Raw genomic sequence first — 17,677 nt, forward strand, 5'->3', positions numbered from 1 at the left:
CACAATAAAAATGGAAACCCATTAGTTTGAGGGAATTTCTAATCAGAGTAATTGCAAACCCCAGTGTGGCGGAATGAGGCTGGACTGCTTAGTTAAATTATGGCTCATGGGCATAAAGAAACCAGCAGTGTTTGGTACACTTCTGCAGACACGATATTGGTCCAACCCTCTCTAGAGAATTACATTATTAAGAAGTTAACACATCTTTAGTGGACTAGCTCTTCAAACCATAATAATCATTGCATTATATTAGTTGTGAGGCTACTCATACAATGCAGGAAAGTGTAAAAAATTATCAAGAGCAATTTATGAAGGCACATCAGATGTGCTGCCTGAATACCATTTATATTACATCTACAAATAGAGTACACTGGGGATGTCGATGGATGGTCAGAACATAGATTAATCACACAGATCACATATTTATGCATGCATAGATTTATCACACCAGATTCAGCCAGAGGCATAATGGAGCTTGATTGCTCCAGTATGCCTCTTGGCCAATGACCAGGTAGAAAACCAGATTTTTCTCTCAAGGGACTTCCTGGTAAAACAATCGTTAGATTAAAAACATTTAAATATAAGTTACAAATATATACAGTACACAACTGTCTATATAACATGTGTTAATTGGTTGTATTCCGTTAATCTTCTGGTATTTACATATTAGAAATATTTATAAATCAATCATTAAAGGTGTTGTATAGATGTGCCTATCAGAAATAGTGTGTGTCAGACTCATCAGAGATCTGCTTAATTTTCCATGAACGAACAACTGAGAGTGGGTCACGCTGCTGAAAGATCAATGAAATCTCAAGTTTTCATTAGTTATTAGCATCTCTGATGAAGGTGTTCCTCTACAGACAAAAATCATCAAAACCCACCTGCTGTGCTCGCCAGAGGCAACCATCCTCTCGGTATAAACATACAACTAGGCCCGTCAGAGTTTGTTGAATTTGGCAGACACTGACTGACAGTGTTTTGGTCTGGATTTTACTCTCCCACGTTGTTCCAATACACAGGGATCACAGACAAGGTGAGCAGAAGAGTATAATGCACTGATGGACGCAGAAATAGAAACTGGTATGTACTGTTATTTTGTTTAGTGTTGTGTACCAAACAATTATCTGACCAGCAAAAAGTTTTAATCAGTAAGTGTTATGGAAATCTGGATTTTGTGTCATAGAGAATGATGTGGAATTTTGCAGTCTGTGTTTCAAGGATGACCTGTGTCGGCACTTTTGGAACCTCTGTGCTACTTTTTTTGTAACCGTCAATGTCTACAGTGCAGGAAGCACGGCGATCTTTCTCAACACAACTCAGCCGTTTAAGACGGCGCTGTCCGACTTCATAGTTAGACAAACTTCTGAATCATGCAAAGGTTGTACTGACGTTGTCTCTTCTTGCAGGAATAAAGTAATAAAATTATCTTAAACTTTTTAAATCGCTCTCAGTCTGATTCCTGTGTATGCTGTCTCCTTGAGGTCTTTGCCAGGATATTTTCCCGGCAATTTCAATCAACTAATAATTGAACATAACCTTCTCATACATAACTCTTATAACAGCTATGTTTTACTTTGGTAACACAGAGAAGGACAAATCATTGTGGAAATACAAGGTCATGACCTTTACTATGGTGGAGATGCAGTTGGTACACAAACTCATTAGATAAAATGTACGTACAGAATATATATATATATATACATTGGGTATAAAAATATGTTTACATTGATTGAAGTCTGATTAGTGCAAAGTAAATCTTTTCTGTTGTAGCTTTTGTTGAGACATTAATGACTGCAGCAGATAACAACCATCCATTTGTAGTTTTTTTTAATAAACATTACTCTTGTTTTTTCTTAGTCAGGACCTAATCCTAAATCCCATCCCACAATGTTGCTCCTTATTGTAAAACTAAAAAGATAGTACATCCACTGTGAGCGTGTTGGACGGATGGACTCTAAAGTCAATTCACGAACTTCACTGTTAACAATCTAAAGTCTCACTTTGACACAGCCTGTCCTTCAGTAAATAGCAGCGTGTTTTTCAATTTTCTGACTGACACAAAAAGGAGACTTCACTTTCCCTATACATTTAGCCTGAGTTGTGACTTGAAGTATGCTCTCCACACTGAAAGCAACTAGTGTCAAAGTGGTCGAGGAAGACTGATTTAAACAATTCCATCTCATCTCATCTCATTTCCACATCCTGTAGTCCCCCTCTGCCTCGGCAATCTTCCTTCCCTCGTTCCCTTCATTAAATCGCACCCTCTCCTGGTTGAAAGACTGGGAAGAAAGCTGGTTATTCAAATTTAAATCAACACTGACAGAGAAGCAGATGTAAAAAGAGAGAGAGTGCGGGTAAAGAGAGCTACAAAGCTTGTACCTGACGTTAGTATTAATGCGATTCCACTGTGAGGGTTGGGATCGATGCAGTCAGATGAGGGACTGTGTTAACATCCTAATCTCTAATAGCATCAGAGCAGCCAGACTATAAAAACCTCTACCAGTTCAACCATGAACACACAGACACAGAGACACACACACACACTCACACACCGGAGCTCAGATCAGGATGATAAGACAGACGGAGACACGAGGAGCCATTAGAGGAGGACCTGTATCGTGTGCTGAAAGAGATAGCCTTGATGACCCTGTGCCTGTTCTTTACTGGTGTTCACGCGGAAGCTCAGTTCCCAGGTGAACCACAACCCAAAGAGCTTGTGAAAAAAAAAAAATGCATTCATTCGTTCGCAATTCTTCAGCCCGAGACTTTCGTTAAATCTTCATTTACAAACGTGTCAACGTCTGTTCGGTATATTCAGGTATACGTTTCAAAATAAATGTCAAGACAGTCAGAACAAGGGATTGCAAAAAACAAAAACAAATCAATGACGTTTAGACGATGTTGAAAAAAGCCAATATGTCTAATGTACAAAAAGAAGAACATTTGCCGTCATGGTTTATGCTCAACTACATGAACTAATCATTAATGTGATGACTGCAACATGGAGCTGCAGTTATTTATAGTTATGTGTGGAATTTGTTCTCTGGTTTTCTTTGGCTTCACCAGATTCCTGCCACAGTTGTTTTGTGGATCCTGCATGTACAGTATGTATTTATTATACTGAGCTCGTCCATATATGTCTGACCGAGTTTATCCTAATGGAGCAAAAACATGCAAGAAGAGAACCAATATAACGGATCAACTCCAGTATTACAGAGAACTGAGGAAAATACTTTTTATCATGACACTCCACCACTTAGTCTTCGAAGCTGAAGTGACAGAGGACAAAACATGCTACTGGCATCAAAATGAAAATATGCATCGATTTTTTTTAACTTTTATTGCACTTCTCTACTTTAGCTTTTATTTTCCCAATAAAAGGCGTTCAAATGATTCAGCCAAAATAGCTCTGCGTTCTAAAACTGGGGTCTCTAATTAATTTCAAAAGATAAAAAGGAGAAACTATTACCCTGCAGAGTATCTCTGTATTGTAGCGAGAGGTCGGCTTTAACATTAGCATTAGCACACATCCAGACTGCGCCAGACAGCCGCTAAAAAAAGGACTGTGTTATTAACCCACTTTAAGTGACACTAGACTGCACCAAAGAGAAGCAACTAACTCCAGCCTGCTGGAGAAACACGGTTCTGCCCTATTTGCTAAAAATAAAACCCTGGTACCAGGTGTTTTTAGCGAGGAGGAACACTCAGAAGGAGTCTCAAACAGAGGAAGCACAAATATTAGTCAGCGGAGTTCATCGAGAGAGGTGACTTGGTAACCCTTATTGGGACAATTTTCTCTCATTGCTATTTAACGATTGTAAATATGCAAGTGGTTTATTAGGGATTCATTATTAATCGCACAACAGGGAAATTTCAGTACCAATGAAAACTGTATTTACAATATCATCTATCCGGCCATTTAAAATCCATCTTCTATTCAACTTTATTGCAGGTACACTCTGAACAGGTCAAGAATTTTTTTTTTTTTTTGCAGTAATCAATTAGCCTGAAAAGTATTTATGATTGTGGTGGGAAACCCAGAAAACGTAGAGAAAACCCACTAAGAACCACTCCACATGCTGGATGAGCCAAGGGACGGTTCAAGGTCCATATTGAAAAGCTTCACGCTTTCCTCAGAAGGCAGCGGAGTAACAACGAGTGGTGTGTACTTCTCCACAGGCTCCGTTGCTTTAAAACATTTCGAATCTAATTCTGACTCATTAGTAAGCCTCTGGAGTGCTTCTGTCTCATAGTGCAGACACAACCTCCGAGACTCGCGTGTGTGCGTGAGTGAGACAGCATCTTTAATTACCCAGGTAACACAGCCAGATGCTCCATCACTCTGGCAATGGCAGTGATTAAAAGCAGTAAAATATTCATTTCAATCAGACACCCACATGCCACATGTATAATTAATGCACAGCGGAAGGACATGGCAACTTTTACCACAACCGCACCCACGCACACACACACACACACACACACACACACTTTTTTCCAACAGCAGCTGCTGTGTGTGTGTGTGTGTGTGTGTGTGTGTGTGTGTGTGTGTGTGTGTGTGTGTGTGTGTGTGTGTGTGTGTGTGTGTGTGTGTGTGTGTGTGTGTGTGTCAGAGAAACGGAAGTGTGAAAGAGCCACTTGGAACAACACTCCACAGGGAGGTCAGAGGGCAGCCAGACTGCATTCTGGGACTTATTCAGCCACCTACACAGCAGATGTGTTGCGTTGCTCTTTCGCTGCCCTGACTCGCTCACATTGTTGGGGAAAACAGCGACTCGAGTTTGCCGACTATCAGGCATTCGGCTTTCTCCAATGTGGGTGTGCTGCCTTCACTTGCTCCTTCCTCCACTTTTGCGTTCGTCAATACCTCAAAATACCTGAGAGCAGTTTGTTGCAGGTCTCGGAAGCTGTCAGAAGTCACCAGTGGGCGTAAGTAAGAATATACAAACACAAAACAATCTCAGACTGGAGGTGAATTTACAGACATGAAGCAGACATTTGATTTTTAACTGACTTTGTGGAACAGATCCCATCTGCCTGCGGCAATGTATGTAAGCACAGAGAAACCACGTGGAGTAAAATGGTCCCAACTGGCATTTGTGCTGCAACATGGTAAAAATTAAACATCCGATTTGAATGTAAATCGCATCCAAAAGAGGCTCATTTTCACACACTTGAAATAACATCTTTTCGTTCCTCCTGTCAATCCCCATGGTTCCACTTTGTCAGGTTTTTTTTTTGTTTAGTTTTTTCTATTTCCGTCCCTTCAAATCCATCTGACTGCTGTCTCTTTGTTTTCCTTGATTAAGCACTCTGTCGCAGTATTGTTTAGACTCCAGCAGTAGGCTACAATTACTCAGCGCAGTGTGTGTATTGTATCACACTCATTACAATTACCTCTGGGTGTGAGCCTGTCATCTGTTGCCTGCTCATGTTCCAATTTCTCTCTGAGTGTCGAGGAAGCAGCATCCAGCTGCTTCGGCATGGGCGCAACAATGTGACCGGGAAGCAGGACGCCTCCAACGCAATGAATGGAGGCTGTTCTTCCAAAATCCAGGAAACGGAGGGAAAACTCTCCAGAGTAGAGCCAGGAATAACGAGGAAGAGAGAAATGTTCCAATTCGTTTTGCTCTTGTGGAAAACCTGATGACTGATGATACCACTTTGTAGTTTCTGAAATCAAATATAGAAATGAAAGTGTTTTTTGTTTTTTTTCCCCAAAATATAATTGCTATAAATACATTATCTCGGTAAATGGGGGGGAATGAACCACGCTGCACATAAATAGTGCGAGTTTAACTCATAAAGTGAAATTAAATTAAGTACTTTGAAAACAAATGAATGCAAAATGAATAATGGGCTCCGTTGAAGATTGTGAGGGATTTCATGTCGTCAAATGAACTTTCTTATATACAGTAATGTCAGTGAGTGTTGTACTTAATATACAGTCGTCTCACTGATGGCAGGTTTTGGACAAATCTTCAGTACTTTGTATGTTGAAAGATTTCAGAGCTTCCTTTCCAGTGATGTAGCCTGATGCTGCTTTTTAATGAACTCAGACCAATTAAAATCTAATCATCTCACATGCAACTGTGTGACATGGTGCGTTATCCAACAGATGAGATGCTCTATCTTCTATCGTTACAGGAATAACAATGTCATTTTGTAATTACTTTTTCGTTAGCCATGATTCGCAAACTGTGGTATGAGTACCACCAGTGGCACCCGAGCTCCCTCTAGTGGTAGGTGGGGGCAAGTCATACATTTTTATTTATTCCAATAAAATGTATTTGAAAATATATATAAAAAAATAAATAAATAAACTGTTAAAAGTTTGAGAACCACTGATCCATGGCATTATTCCAGCTTCACTTGTGCATACTTTCAGCATAATGCTAATTTGGACATAAAAGATACAAGATACACGTATAATCAATTCCGAATGCTCAAATTACTGTTACTACTTAACATTTAATGGTATTTGTGTTTTTTTCAAGTATGTAAATCTATGTCATCTAGTTTGATAATTTTACAATTTATAAGTTGCAAATACTTATGGCCAGTTGGCCACAATATGAATTAGTACTCGAACCTTTCGCATATTTGTAACTAGTAATAAGTTTATTCTATCGACAGAAAAATTGTGTTATTATTACATTTGTTCACCATATTGTGACACCTTAACTTAACAGCAAAGTGTAAATCTCTTTTATCTTTGGCCACATGTTAATTATTCATTGTTACTTAGAGAGAGGGGTGACTCATTTAATTCTTTGCCTGCGTGTGTCCCTATCTCCTGTCTCTCGCTGCACATAGCAGAAAGACTCAAAATCCCAAGCTGTTTAAAACACATAGATATCACAAGATTGATCTTGTATTCAAGTAGCTACAACTTGTAACAGCTGGCAGGCATTACAAAAGAGCTGCGGTGAGGTTGCCCGATGGGAATTCTAGCTACTTTCATTTGATTACGACTGGCGTGGTGGAAAATTATCTGCGAGATTTCCAAACTTCACATCTTTCTGATCAGCTGCGAGAGGCCAGTGAGGAAATTCCCCATGAGCCCGGCATCAATAAGTATTAAAGCTGCAACCACACACGCATAGACAAATACACACACTTCAAAAGAAAGTCATCTTTCACCCACTGTCTAATTGGTTGGTGAGGGTTTTGATGTTATTTTGCAACGTTAGACAGGCTGATAAATCCTCTCACGGAGCATGAACAAGGTTTTCCATAGTCTCCTTTCCTTCAGCTGATAAATGTGCACGCCTGATCTATCCATTCAATTTCTGGATTCTGTAATAGATAAAAATAAAAAACCCAAATAATTAATTTATACTATAAAAGCTTTTATTCCATCTTTATTTATCTATTGCTTTCTGCTTGCAGGCCGAGCACGTTTCTGAATTATTGACATAAAGAAAAAAAAAAAAAAACAGTAGTCACTTGGCTTCTCAGGTGCGGTTTTTCCAAAAATATAAAATAAAAACAGTCGTTGACCACTTATTCCAACATAGTCTGTCATATAGACCTACCCTGTGTGCAGTAAAACTAAGCCTTTAGAACAGGTGTAAAACTCAGAGGTTTTCCTCGGCTGCTCTGCACCAAAAAAAGACACATATAAAATAATTTACCCCAAATGAAAACACAGTAGTGCCACTTTGATTTCACAGTGTAACAATTTTATTACAGCACACACGCATAAAGGATTACCAGAAGTTGAACCATAACTGGCCTCCTCTTTTCATTGTGCGACGGCTCCCGCAGGCAGCCGCAGTAAATGTGAACATTTACTCACTCAACTTGCTTTGTTAAATAAGATTTTAATTTTTTTATTTTTTTTTTTTTTTTAACCAAAATAAAAATCCCTTGAAAGATTTCTAAAAGCTTGGCAGTTGATATTGACATTCATGTGCAGAAAAGTCTTAAAAAAAAAAAAAAAAAAAAGAACACCCTGGCATAAATTTACACCATTAAATCCCTCCGGCGAGAGAATGCATAAAGTGCTGTGCATGTGGCATGAGAACGCTGTAGTCGTAATGAGAATGCGGAAGTCCTCCGCCTGCCATGGTCGAAGCCTCCGACATGCACACATAAGTGCTTACCCTCGTCTGTTGCTGTGTGTCAATGAATAATGCACATATTAATCCCGCGACATTTGGAGGCTTTGCTAATTAATTTAGTATTTCCGCCTGCAAGGTTATCTAATTAACGTGGCAATCTTTGGAGTCACAAGACAGGGAAGAGCTTCTCACTATCATCTTTTCTCTTCTCATTTATACGTTCACCAGTGGCGGGCGCCGGGGGCCTGCAAGGCCTTCTCTGCTGGTCTACGTTTTGGGAACAAGCAGCTGCCGTATGAGGAGAGTTATGCAAGTCCTTATTCTTTCTACACGAGTATCTATCTGTGATGCAACAGCTGTTATATACTGCATTTCTGCATAATAAGATGTTTGTTTATCGCCATAAAAACGTTATTGATGGATTCAGACGGAGCACTACAGAAGGCGTAGGTCTGAAAATGCACGGCCCGCCTCTGACTTTCACCTTATCGCACGCTGCCACCCCCAAATAGACGCTCCACTGTGGCGGTAACCTGGTCAACCAGAGGTGGAAACCAAACCGCCTTTACCACCAACAGGCTTTGAAATTTAACAGGCGAGAAGGAAAAGCCTCTTAAGAACAATAAAAGCTCCAGCGCCGTCAGTCAGATTTTGCCGACTGACAGTTTGCGAGGATTGATTGAACGCCGCTGTCAGTTGCTGCCCCGCATCGCCGGGCGGGATTCTTTCCCCCCACCAGCAACACGACGGGCTACCTGGGCGACTTCGCCTAACTCGTCCACACTTGCAAAAAGAGGAGCTGCAGACTGGGCAAGCAATGCTGCAGGGAGTGCCGAGGGGGGTGAGGTGGAGCCGTTGGTTGGGTGGGGCTTGCTTGTCCTCTCAGGCCCCTGGTGCTTTGCATTTTCCAGCAACACCTTTACGCTCTTAGAGAAGACATCACGGGGGTCAGTGGCCGGCAGGGCGGGACACACACAACTCTCCCTCAACTCCAGAGCCTGTCAAAAAACAAAACAAAGAAAAAAAAAAAAAGATACTTTAAAGAGCTCGCTATGATAAGTACACCATGAGCCAGACACACAGAGAGGACGGTGCAAATCCAAAGTGCTGCTGTAAGTAAACACCAAAACAAGGGGAATGAAATTTGAAGGCACATCTTCTTGCTGTTCATTCACTGAGCAAACCACTGCAAACTCATGCCCCAGCGGGAATATGGAACCTGAATGTTATCAGTAGATCTCAGGGTATAGCTATAATGAGGTTTTTCTGACCACATTTACTCAATAAGAAACAAACATGAAGAAAAATGGTCGAATTAAAGATTGTCTTGTTTTCGATATCACAGCAGATGCTGCCCCTTGATATTTTTTTTTTTTTACTAATCTGTATATATTATAACTGGAGCACATTTATACGACAGTCCTTAATATTTAAGGAATATAAATATAAATCACAGATTCAAAGATCAAAAATGAAATTAGTATCCATGAATTATCCTGACTTTGAGAGTTTGGGGAGCTGCACTCCTCCAGTCTCCGTCTACTGAAGCACAGCTTTAGGTAACCGGTGTATATTTGTTTTGGCTGCAGAAAGAAACAAAGGTCCCCTGAATTTGGTGCTGAGATAAATGTTGTCCACATTTTGGAAAATTCCATCATAATTTGTGAAGAATAATCGGATGTTACACACCGGTAACTTGTGCCAATGTGTTACAATGAATGACGCAATCTGGCACCTCCCTAATAAACAATTCTTTTTTTTAAACGAACTCGTTTACCAAAGATGCATATGCTTTGAGTGGACGGACCCGAGGGCTCGGACTAGTCGTGGGAGATCAATCAGGCATATGAGGCACAAATTTGTTATCACTTCAAAGGTGTCTAATTCATTGTTTGGAGTGTGGGAAGTTTGTGCTCGTGGGCTCCGGGTTCTAGCAGACTAACAATCATCACACTGCAAACGTGCAGGCTCTCAGTGAAAAGAAAGAATGGAGAGTTTTTACTGAACAAGTGGACTTTGTGCACCCGTTTCCTGATTTTAAAGCTTTATACTTCCTTTGACTTATTTTGTGATGGCCAGATCGTTGTCAAAGGAATCATTACCAGCAGCTTATCAAAACCATGGATCAAAATGTACATTCAAGTAGGATATTGATCTATATTGAGCAGGGCTGCTGCGTGATGCAGCTTCTCTCCTGGTTTGAGAGGGAGCTGGTGGATACTACCCACCCTGCAGTCCAAGACTCTCCTGCCTCATGCACCCACCCACCCACACACACACACACACACACACACACACACACACCCTAACTCATTAATCTCTCACTCAGAATCACCTGCAAGCCTGAGCACATACGTGCACTCTGCTTCCCACTCAACAGGCTCTCACGTTACCAGTGGACTTAATACGCTTTGCTTAAGGATGATGAGCGCACTGGAGGAGGTGGAGTGGCCCCAGAAGAGTCGGGTTAAGTAGCTTGAGACTGTCACCCGTCGCAAGGTTAAAAACATCCCATTATGCATCACTTTCACCTGACTGAGCTCGGCTGTTAACTGGCTCATCTGTGCTGCTATGCTAGTTCAATTGTTCTGGTGTGAAGAGGGTATTAGAAGTACCCCAACCGCCGCGCAAACACACGCACACACACACACACACACACACACACACACGATGGCGGCTGATTGATCCCCATGCAACAGTCTTCCTAACTTCACTGCCTGTAGCTACAGCCTGGCCTCAGCGACGGCTGCTGGAGGTCAATCTGCCACACGGGGATGTGATGTGATGCACGGACACATACTGTACACCGAGCAGCCACACGGGCACCTGATGGACAATTAGTGGTTTACCCATCTGTTGGTCTTTGTGCTCAGAGCAGCTGATGGCGTACTAACACCCAAGGTTAAATCTACTGCTGCCTGATCGATTGTAAATATCTCTCTGCCTCGGACGCGTAAGTCACAAGGATTGTGAATGCTGTCAGTTTCCAGTTGCCCTTGTGGATTTTATTTCTTGCCTTAAGACACCATTGATTGTCTCGCCACAGTGCCAAGACAATGTGCAAAGCCCAGTGAGATTGAGCTGCTCATGTGGGCCTGTTTTCTCGCAGGTCCTCCACCCACCTCCAATCCTACAACACTCTTAGTGTGCACTGGCACAGCAAAATGTTTTTCCTGTCTTCCTAAAATCCCTGCATCGTTTCCTCTCCTCCCCGAGCCTCTCCTTCCTCTGCGTTCTCCTTTGTGTCTGCAGGTGATATACATGTCTCCAGACGCTTCATTAGTCCCATTAAGACTTCTTCTAACAGCTCCTGAAGCTGCACTGTTTCCATTGAAGAGCAGACAGGTGTCGGAGCTCGCGCCTCACAAGGGCATCAAAGATCCTTTCACATTTATTGAATAAAACTAAAACGAGGACTGTCCATACATTTGTACACTTTTTACCCAGACTAGAGTCACAGAGAGCCAGGAGCTCTTCCCAGCTGAAACTTGCAACCGGCAGGGTACACAACAAATAGTCCATTTCAGTGAACGAGAACTCTGTTTGCTCACATTTGCGAGGGGTGACTCAGTCTGGGTGAACAGTTTCTTTGTGTGTCTGTACCTGTGGCATGAGACGGTCCAGCTGAGTGAACCTGTTCCTGTGAGACGGGTGTGTGGACAGCCACTCGGGGAAATGCGGCTCTCCCGTCAGTTGGTCTCTGATTTCCATTTGCTGCCAGAAAACAGGACCTGCTCGAACATCTGCACATGCCTGACACACACACACACACACGCACGCACACACGCACACACATTATTCTGTCTTGTGCAGACACAAAAATCCAAACTGACTAATTGCGCCACATTACTTTGACAACAGTGCCCCCTATTGGCACACAGGCAAACAACAGCCAGAAAACTGGCTGTGGAGAGGACACACACACACTGACTGGTGGAAGTCCAATAAGGAGCAAAAAATTCTCAGATAATCTTTAATTGTTCAGCATCTCCCCCAAAATACATCAATAAAGTAACCCAGGCCTATTTTATGGTATTTTATTATCTCTCATTAGATATTCATGTCTTGATTTCAGTTTTTTTTCTTGACATCAGTTTTGTCATATTAATGTCTTCTTAGAGGTAGAGGAAAATCTCTGAAATAATGTGTAAAATCTATTTTAAACACTCTTAGTAATGACAAACTAGTGATACCTTTGCAGCCAGCTGCAGTCCCACTTGATCTGCCTCAGTCTCCAGTTTACGACTGTAGGGGCGGTTGAACATCAGCTATGAAAGGCGAAAAAGAAAGATAGTTTAGTCGAAAGACTCCTGACAGGTTTTTATTGTTCACATTACCCCATCTCATCTTAAAACCATTCCAAATTTGACCACACAAAGTTTTCTCCTCGTGTATTTCCAAATTACAAATGTGAATGTCTCACCTCTTTGAGTTTGTCCTGAGCCCACTGTCCCACCAATGCTAGGCTGTCTTTGGGACACACCGCCCAGATGGCGGCCAGCAGAATCACGGAGACGAGGTCCACCACATGAGACAGACTGGCCTGTTCTGCCTGAGGTGCTCACAGAGGAGGCAAAGTACAACAGGAGAGAGAGAATGAGATAGGTTGAGGAGAATAGAGGTAAAAAGTTTTTTTTTGGGGGGGGGGGGGGGGGGGGGGGCAGAACGTATTGATTGTTCCCATCTATTTTAGTGGAACGTTTAAGCGGTAACAGATTTAGAGGTTTTAACAGCCAATCCAATAGAGCACACCTACTGGGTAATGCCAAGCCCATCGATGCTCATTCCCTTCATCTAATTAAAATCTCCTTCAAGCATTTCCTCCGAGGACGTTTAAAGTCTTGAAATACCCACAACTTCATTAGACACTTTTTTAGGACATGAAGAATGGGCTTTTATAGCCGGAGAAAAACAGCCATCTGGGGAGAATTAATAAAGCCCGGCACTGCCCGAGGTCGGCAGGACTTTGGTCATCACAGCGCAGACAGGATTAGTGAGTGTTTGCCAGTGATTGTCAGCGAGTCTTTTATCAACGGCTGATGCAACAGTGCTGCAACTCACGGCACTTTAGCCGGCGTAACACTGCCGAGACTGAGCAAGGGTGACGGTGGTGAACAGTCCAGACGTCTCCATACATTACTCACCGATAGGAGACGCTGAGGAGCGGCCTGAGAGCTGTCCTGTTGCGTCCTCCACTCTGTGTGATAAAGACTTGTAAATGACTAGGGGTTTGTCTTGAATATTATTGGAGCTGAGAGTGTTTTCACTGACTCATTCTCCTGCGAAACAATTTCTGTAACTGCTTAGCGAACTCTGTCAAATGCGAGCAGATTTCATGGGCCTGAGTGACACTGCAGCGTCCAGACTCCAGAACCAAACAATGCTGGCATGCCAGATTCTCCAATTCGGACGGCAGGATGACACAGCAAGGCATAAAAATTACAACAAAGACCTTAAGTGAAATTTTTCAATAAATGCGACAGTGAAAGTAGCAGAGATAAACACTAAGACCGAGCACTGCATAGCCAACTGTAGCACAGTGTCGGGTTACTATCTTGATTATATATCATTGCTACTGTTGTTATTGTTTTTCATACTTATTTATTGTTTGCATTCTTTCTCTTTTGAGACTATTTTATTTACAGTCGACTTGCCGCTGCAACAAAGCAAATTCACCCATTGTGGGACAAGTAAAGAATTATCTTACCATATCTTGTCAAGTCTGTTTGTATGTCTGAAAATGTAAGATACACACACACGTCGAAATAAAAAAAAAAAACATTTGGTGATGCAGCTTTTAGTCCCGATGATCTAAACTACAGAAACAGTCTGTCAGAGGATCTGCAATATGTTGACAATAGAATAAAATCAAAATACGTTAGTCATACGGGAGGGACATTCCTTAGATTAATTCCTTAATGTTAATAATACATGCTCTTTTATACTTCTAGAAATATTTTACTTCAATTACTTCCCTCACATTTGAATCAACTTGTTTAGTATAGTCCACATTGTACTGCTCTAATAATAATAATACATTTTATTTATCAGCGCCTTTCAGGACAGCCAAGGCCACTGTTCACAGGACATTTTAAATCCATCAATCTGGATTTTCGAGTGTGCATATGTGTGTGTTTTGTGCATGCATGTGCAGTCATACATAAATATGTCCTGGCGTGTATGTTTGTAAATTGTTTTTTGTCAATTATTTGCGAGGCACTTTGAGTTGATTGAAAATATAGGTCACATACTGAATAATCCCACCAATGGTCTGGTGGAGTGTATACATTATAATCCAGGTGCGGAGAGTGCGTCAACAACAGTCTGCTGAGCTTGAGATACTTACAGAGTGTCCCAGTACAGCGTGAGCCATCTCGTGTCCAAGGACAATAGTGAGCTGGTGAACATCTGCCATCGCGTCCAGCATCCCCGTGAACATGAACACCTTCCCGTTCTACACGCAGGAGGACATTTTACAAATGAGAGCCGAGTGTGTTTGCGGATCTCGATTAAAAGAATGAAAAATGGCCTTGGACCCAATGACGAGTGTTTCACTCACTGGGAGGACGAAGGCATTGGTGTTGGGACTTTGCACCACATGCACACTCCAGGTGACCTCAGCCACTTCAGGGATGTCCTTGTTCCTTTGTGCCAGGTGCTGCACCACCCGCTCCACCACCTGGTGACGGGGGTCAGTGACTGGAAGCAGCAGCTCTGCAAACTCCTCCATGTACTGCGGCACCGGCACAATGACAAATAGTTTTGGAAGAATTTAATTAGCCTCCCCTGATGTTACATTTTCTCCATCTCCATCCAGTTAATCAAGTCCCATTTTATCTGTCACCACTCTTTTCACCGCTGACTCTATGAATCTTGTTCGGAATATGTGTAAACAGGGTGTCTAATACTTCCTGTCCAGAATCATTACGTCTGCCCACACCTCCTGGCTTACCGCGTCTGAAGTCACAGCTGCCAGCTCCATGTAATTCTCTCTACTGAACACCAGGAGGCGGGTCCGTCCTGTCACCGGGGACTCATCCAGGTGGGTTAGAAGCAGAAGGGCTACAATCACCATAGCAACACCGGCCCCCGATGCCAGATGCCAGCGGCGCTGCCAGGTCCACTCCCGCATGAGCTGCCGCCGGTTGTCTGGTAGAGCCACCCACCACTTCCTAATACTCCTGAACACAGAAGTACACAGACAAATCTGCTCGTGTAGGTCATATGTTGTGTTAGAACAGGTCGACGCTCACATATTACCCACCCCACCGGGGTTATCTCAGCTTGATTTCATGATGGGGAAAAGTGCATGTCTTTATTTTATCAGGAAAACTTTGAATTTAGGATTTTCACTGCAGGGATACAAACTCAGATCAATTTTAAGATTTAAATCTTTCAATTAGTCTTGACAGGAAAGAAACAACACAACATCTAGAAAATGTGTTCACAACACGGTACTGTGCACAAAATGCTCTAATAATGTTGTCCAGGCACTGAGGAGCGTTCCTCTATTATCAAGCTGTAAAACTAAACAAAACAAGCATTTACAACTTCAGGTTTTCGGTGTAAAATAATTCTCACTGATGACAGATGTTACTTCTGCCAAATTATTTCAATGCACTCACTCTATTTTAGTAATTATTTTGTACCAGCTAATTAAAAACTCTTAATTAAACATAAAATGCAGAAACAATTACTATCTTCTTATTTAAAAAGTGTATTCATCATCTTTGTGAACTAAAAAAATATTATCTTTCAGTCATCTAATCTATCTACTAAAGTATAATAAATGGACCTAAAATACAGTAAAACAAACTACAACTACATTTACCTAAAGTCCAGGAGTCAATTTGGCACCTTTGATAAATGCATGCAGAACAAAGTTATAAGCATGATACCTCAACGTATTGAGTGTTTTCAATTTATAGATAATCATATGAATATATATGTCGCTGCACAAAGGTGCAGTGGTTATAACTCTCATCTCACAACAATAATATTGCTTGTTGTACACCAATTTGAACTTGAGAGCTTTTTGTGTTTAGTCTGCATGCTCTCCATGTGCACTAAATCTCTCTGATGTGGATGTGGCATATATTTTCTGAACTCACTGTGATATGAAGAGTCATTGTTGATATATACAGCTGTAGGAAACTAAAATCACAAAATTTTCTATAAAAACAGACCATATGAAATAAGCCAGGTTAACTGATGACTACAAATTACTGATAAATGTGCGTAATGTGTTTCTCTATGTTTATTCTGTCCTGGACAGGTTAATGTCAACTTTGTCTTTAACCCAGCAGGTGAAGAGGAGGACACATGGAAAGTAAAATAACGCTCTTAAAACAACATCAAATTTAAATGCAATAATATTTTGGGGGACATTTTGCTTGAGTAAATGTACCTTGATATATGCATGGCTGGATCTTAGTATTTGCTACTGTTTGCTGATTCGTGCTGTGACAGAAATGAATGACAGCAGTAGAGTAACATGGCAGTGTCTCCTACCTGCCCAGTATTATCGCAGCAAGCTTCTGCAGAGGTTTGAGTATCATCCATAAGAGGGGCATGGGCAGGGCCTTCAGGGGGGCTGACGTGTGGAAGTGCCGCTGTGTCGGGACAGGGGCACCAGGAGGGGGCGCACTGGGTCTGGAGCAAAACCGTAAACACATCCTCTGTCCTCCAGACGAAATAGCTGGTCCCGTCAAGGTGGCCGTCCGGTAGTTTGGTTTCGTGATGTGACAGTGCAGCGAGCAGGATTTCTCCCGGTGCTTGTAGACATGCAGATTTCGGGTCAGGTGTGAAGAAAGCAGAGCCACGCGACCGCTCCTCGCGAAACTTCCGCAAATTAAAGCCATCGTCCTCAAACCTCTGCGATTTCACCCTCTTCAAAAAGGTCACCACTGCAGTTTGGTGTCCGAGGAGGAGCGAGGTGTTATCGGGAATGGGATGATGTTTTGTCATACGACAATAACAACAGTCTTGGACTCATGGAGCTAAAAGGAGATCAGCGTCTGTTTCAGACGCGGTTTCTCTCCAAGTATGTTACTAGTGGACGCTAGCTTAAAGTAACCTTGGTTACCGCGGTCCTCTTCACTTCTCTAAATGTTGACAAACGTCCAAAGTTACTTCAACGCATCATTCTGAGCTCAGCTCAACACTTCACTTCACTGTCAGGTCAAAGGTCCGTTTTAAACTTTACGATGTTTAAGCCGCGGAGTTCACGATATCCACGGTCCCGTTTGCTAAAGGATTCCCACTGGAAACAAGCCGGGGACGATAGTTCCGGACACAAACGGTTCCGCCAGAGGTTAAAGTTATAATTCATTCGTACACGTTTTTTTTTTCCTCTGATGAGAAAACACTTGTTTAACCCAAAAGCACGTTGATCATCTCTCCTTCCATAAACACACACCCACTGTTCGATTGGGAAACATTCTGTTTGTGGACTCAGTCTGCAGGACAGTGGTTATTACTCAGTGAGAATGCTGTCGGTTCAAATACCGGCTGGACCTCTCTATGTAGAGTTTGCATGTTCTCTTTGTGCATGGGTGTTCTCCAGTCTCATGTCCAAAAACATGCATGTTAAGTTAATTGACCCTAAA

General features: G+C 42.1%; 1 protein-coding gene across 1 annotated transcript; it reads right to left on the minus strand.

Moving 5' to 3' along the window:
• Positions 1-7,669: 7,669 nt before the first annotated feature.
• oma1 (OMA1 zinc metallopeptidase) lies at positions 7,670-17,333 on the minus strand. The gene is made up of 8 exons (XM_080472742.1): positions 16,581-17,333; positions 15,022-15,250; positions 14,629-14,802; positions 14,416-14,523; positions 12,493-12,621; positions 12,263-12,337; positions 11,673-11,822; positions 7,670-9,067 (listed from the first exon to the last, which is right to left on the minus strand). The coding sequence occupies exons 1-8, from the start codon at positions 16,928-16,930 to the stop codon at positions 8,762-8,764; spliced, it is 1,521 nt and encodes a 506-aa protein (XP_080328868.1). The 5' UTR covers positions 16,931-17,333; the 3' UTR covers positions 7,670-8,761.
• Positions 17,334-17,677: the final 344 nt, after the last annotated feature.

The sequence above is a fragment of the Lipophrys pholis genome (assembly GCF_963383615.2).
Source record: "Lipophrys pholis genome assembly, chromosome: 10".
Classification (NCBI taxonomy): Eukaryota; Metazoa; Chordata; class Actinopteri; order Blenniiformes; family Blenniidae; genus Lipophrys; species Lipophrys pholis.

Bases quoted from the DNA above. Each gene is read 5' to 3' on its own strand.
- oma1 (XM_080472742.1), bottom strand. From the start codon at position 16,930: ATGGCTTTAATTTGCGGAAGTTTCGCGAGGAGCGGTCGCGTGGCTCTG. The intron at 12,622-14,415 runs GTAAGTATCTCA...TGAGCACCTCAG, and splicing joins ACGCTGTACTGGGACACTCT to GCAGAACAGGCCAGTCTGTC. The intron at 12,338-12,492 runs GTGAGACATTCA...CGCCTTTCATAG, and splicing joins CTCAGGACAAACTCAAAGAG to CTGATGTTCAACCGCCCCTA.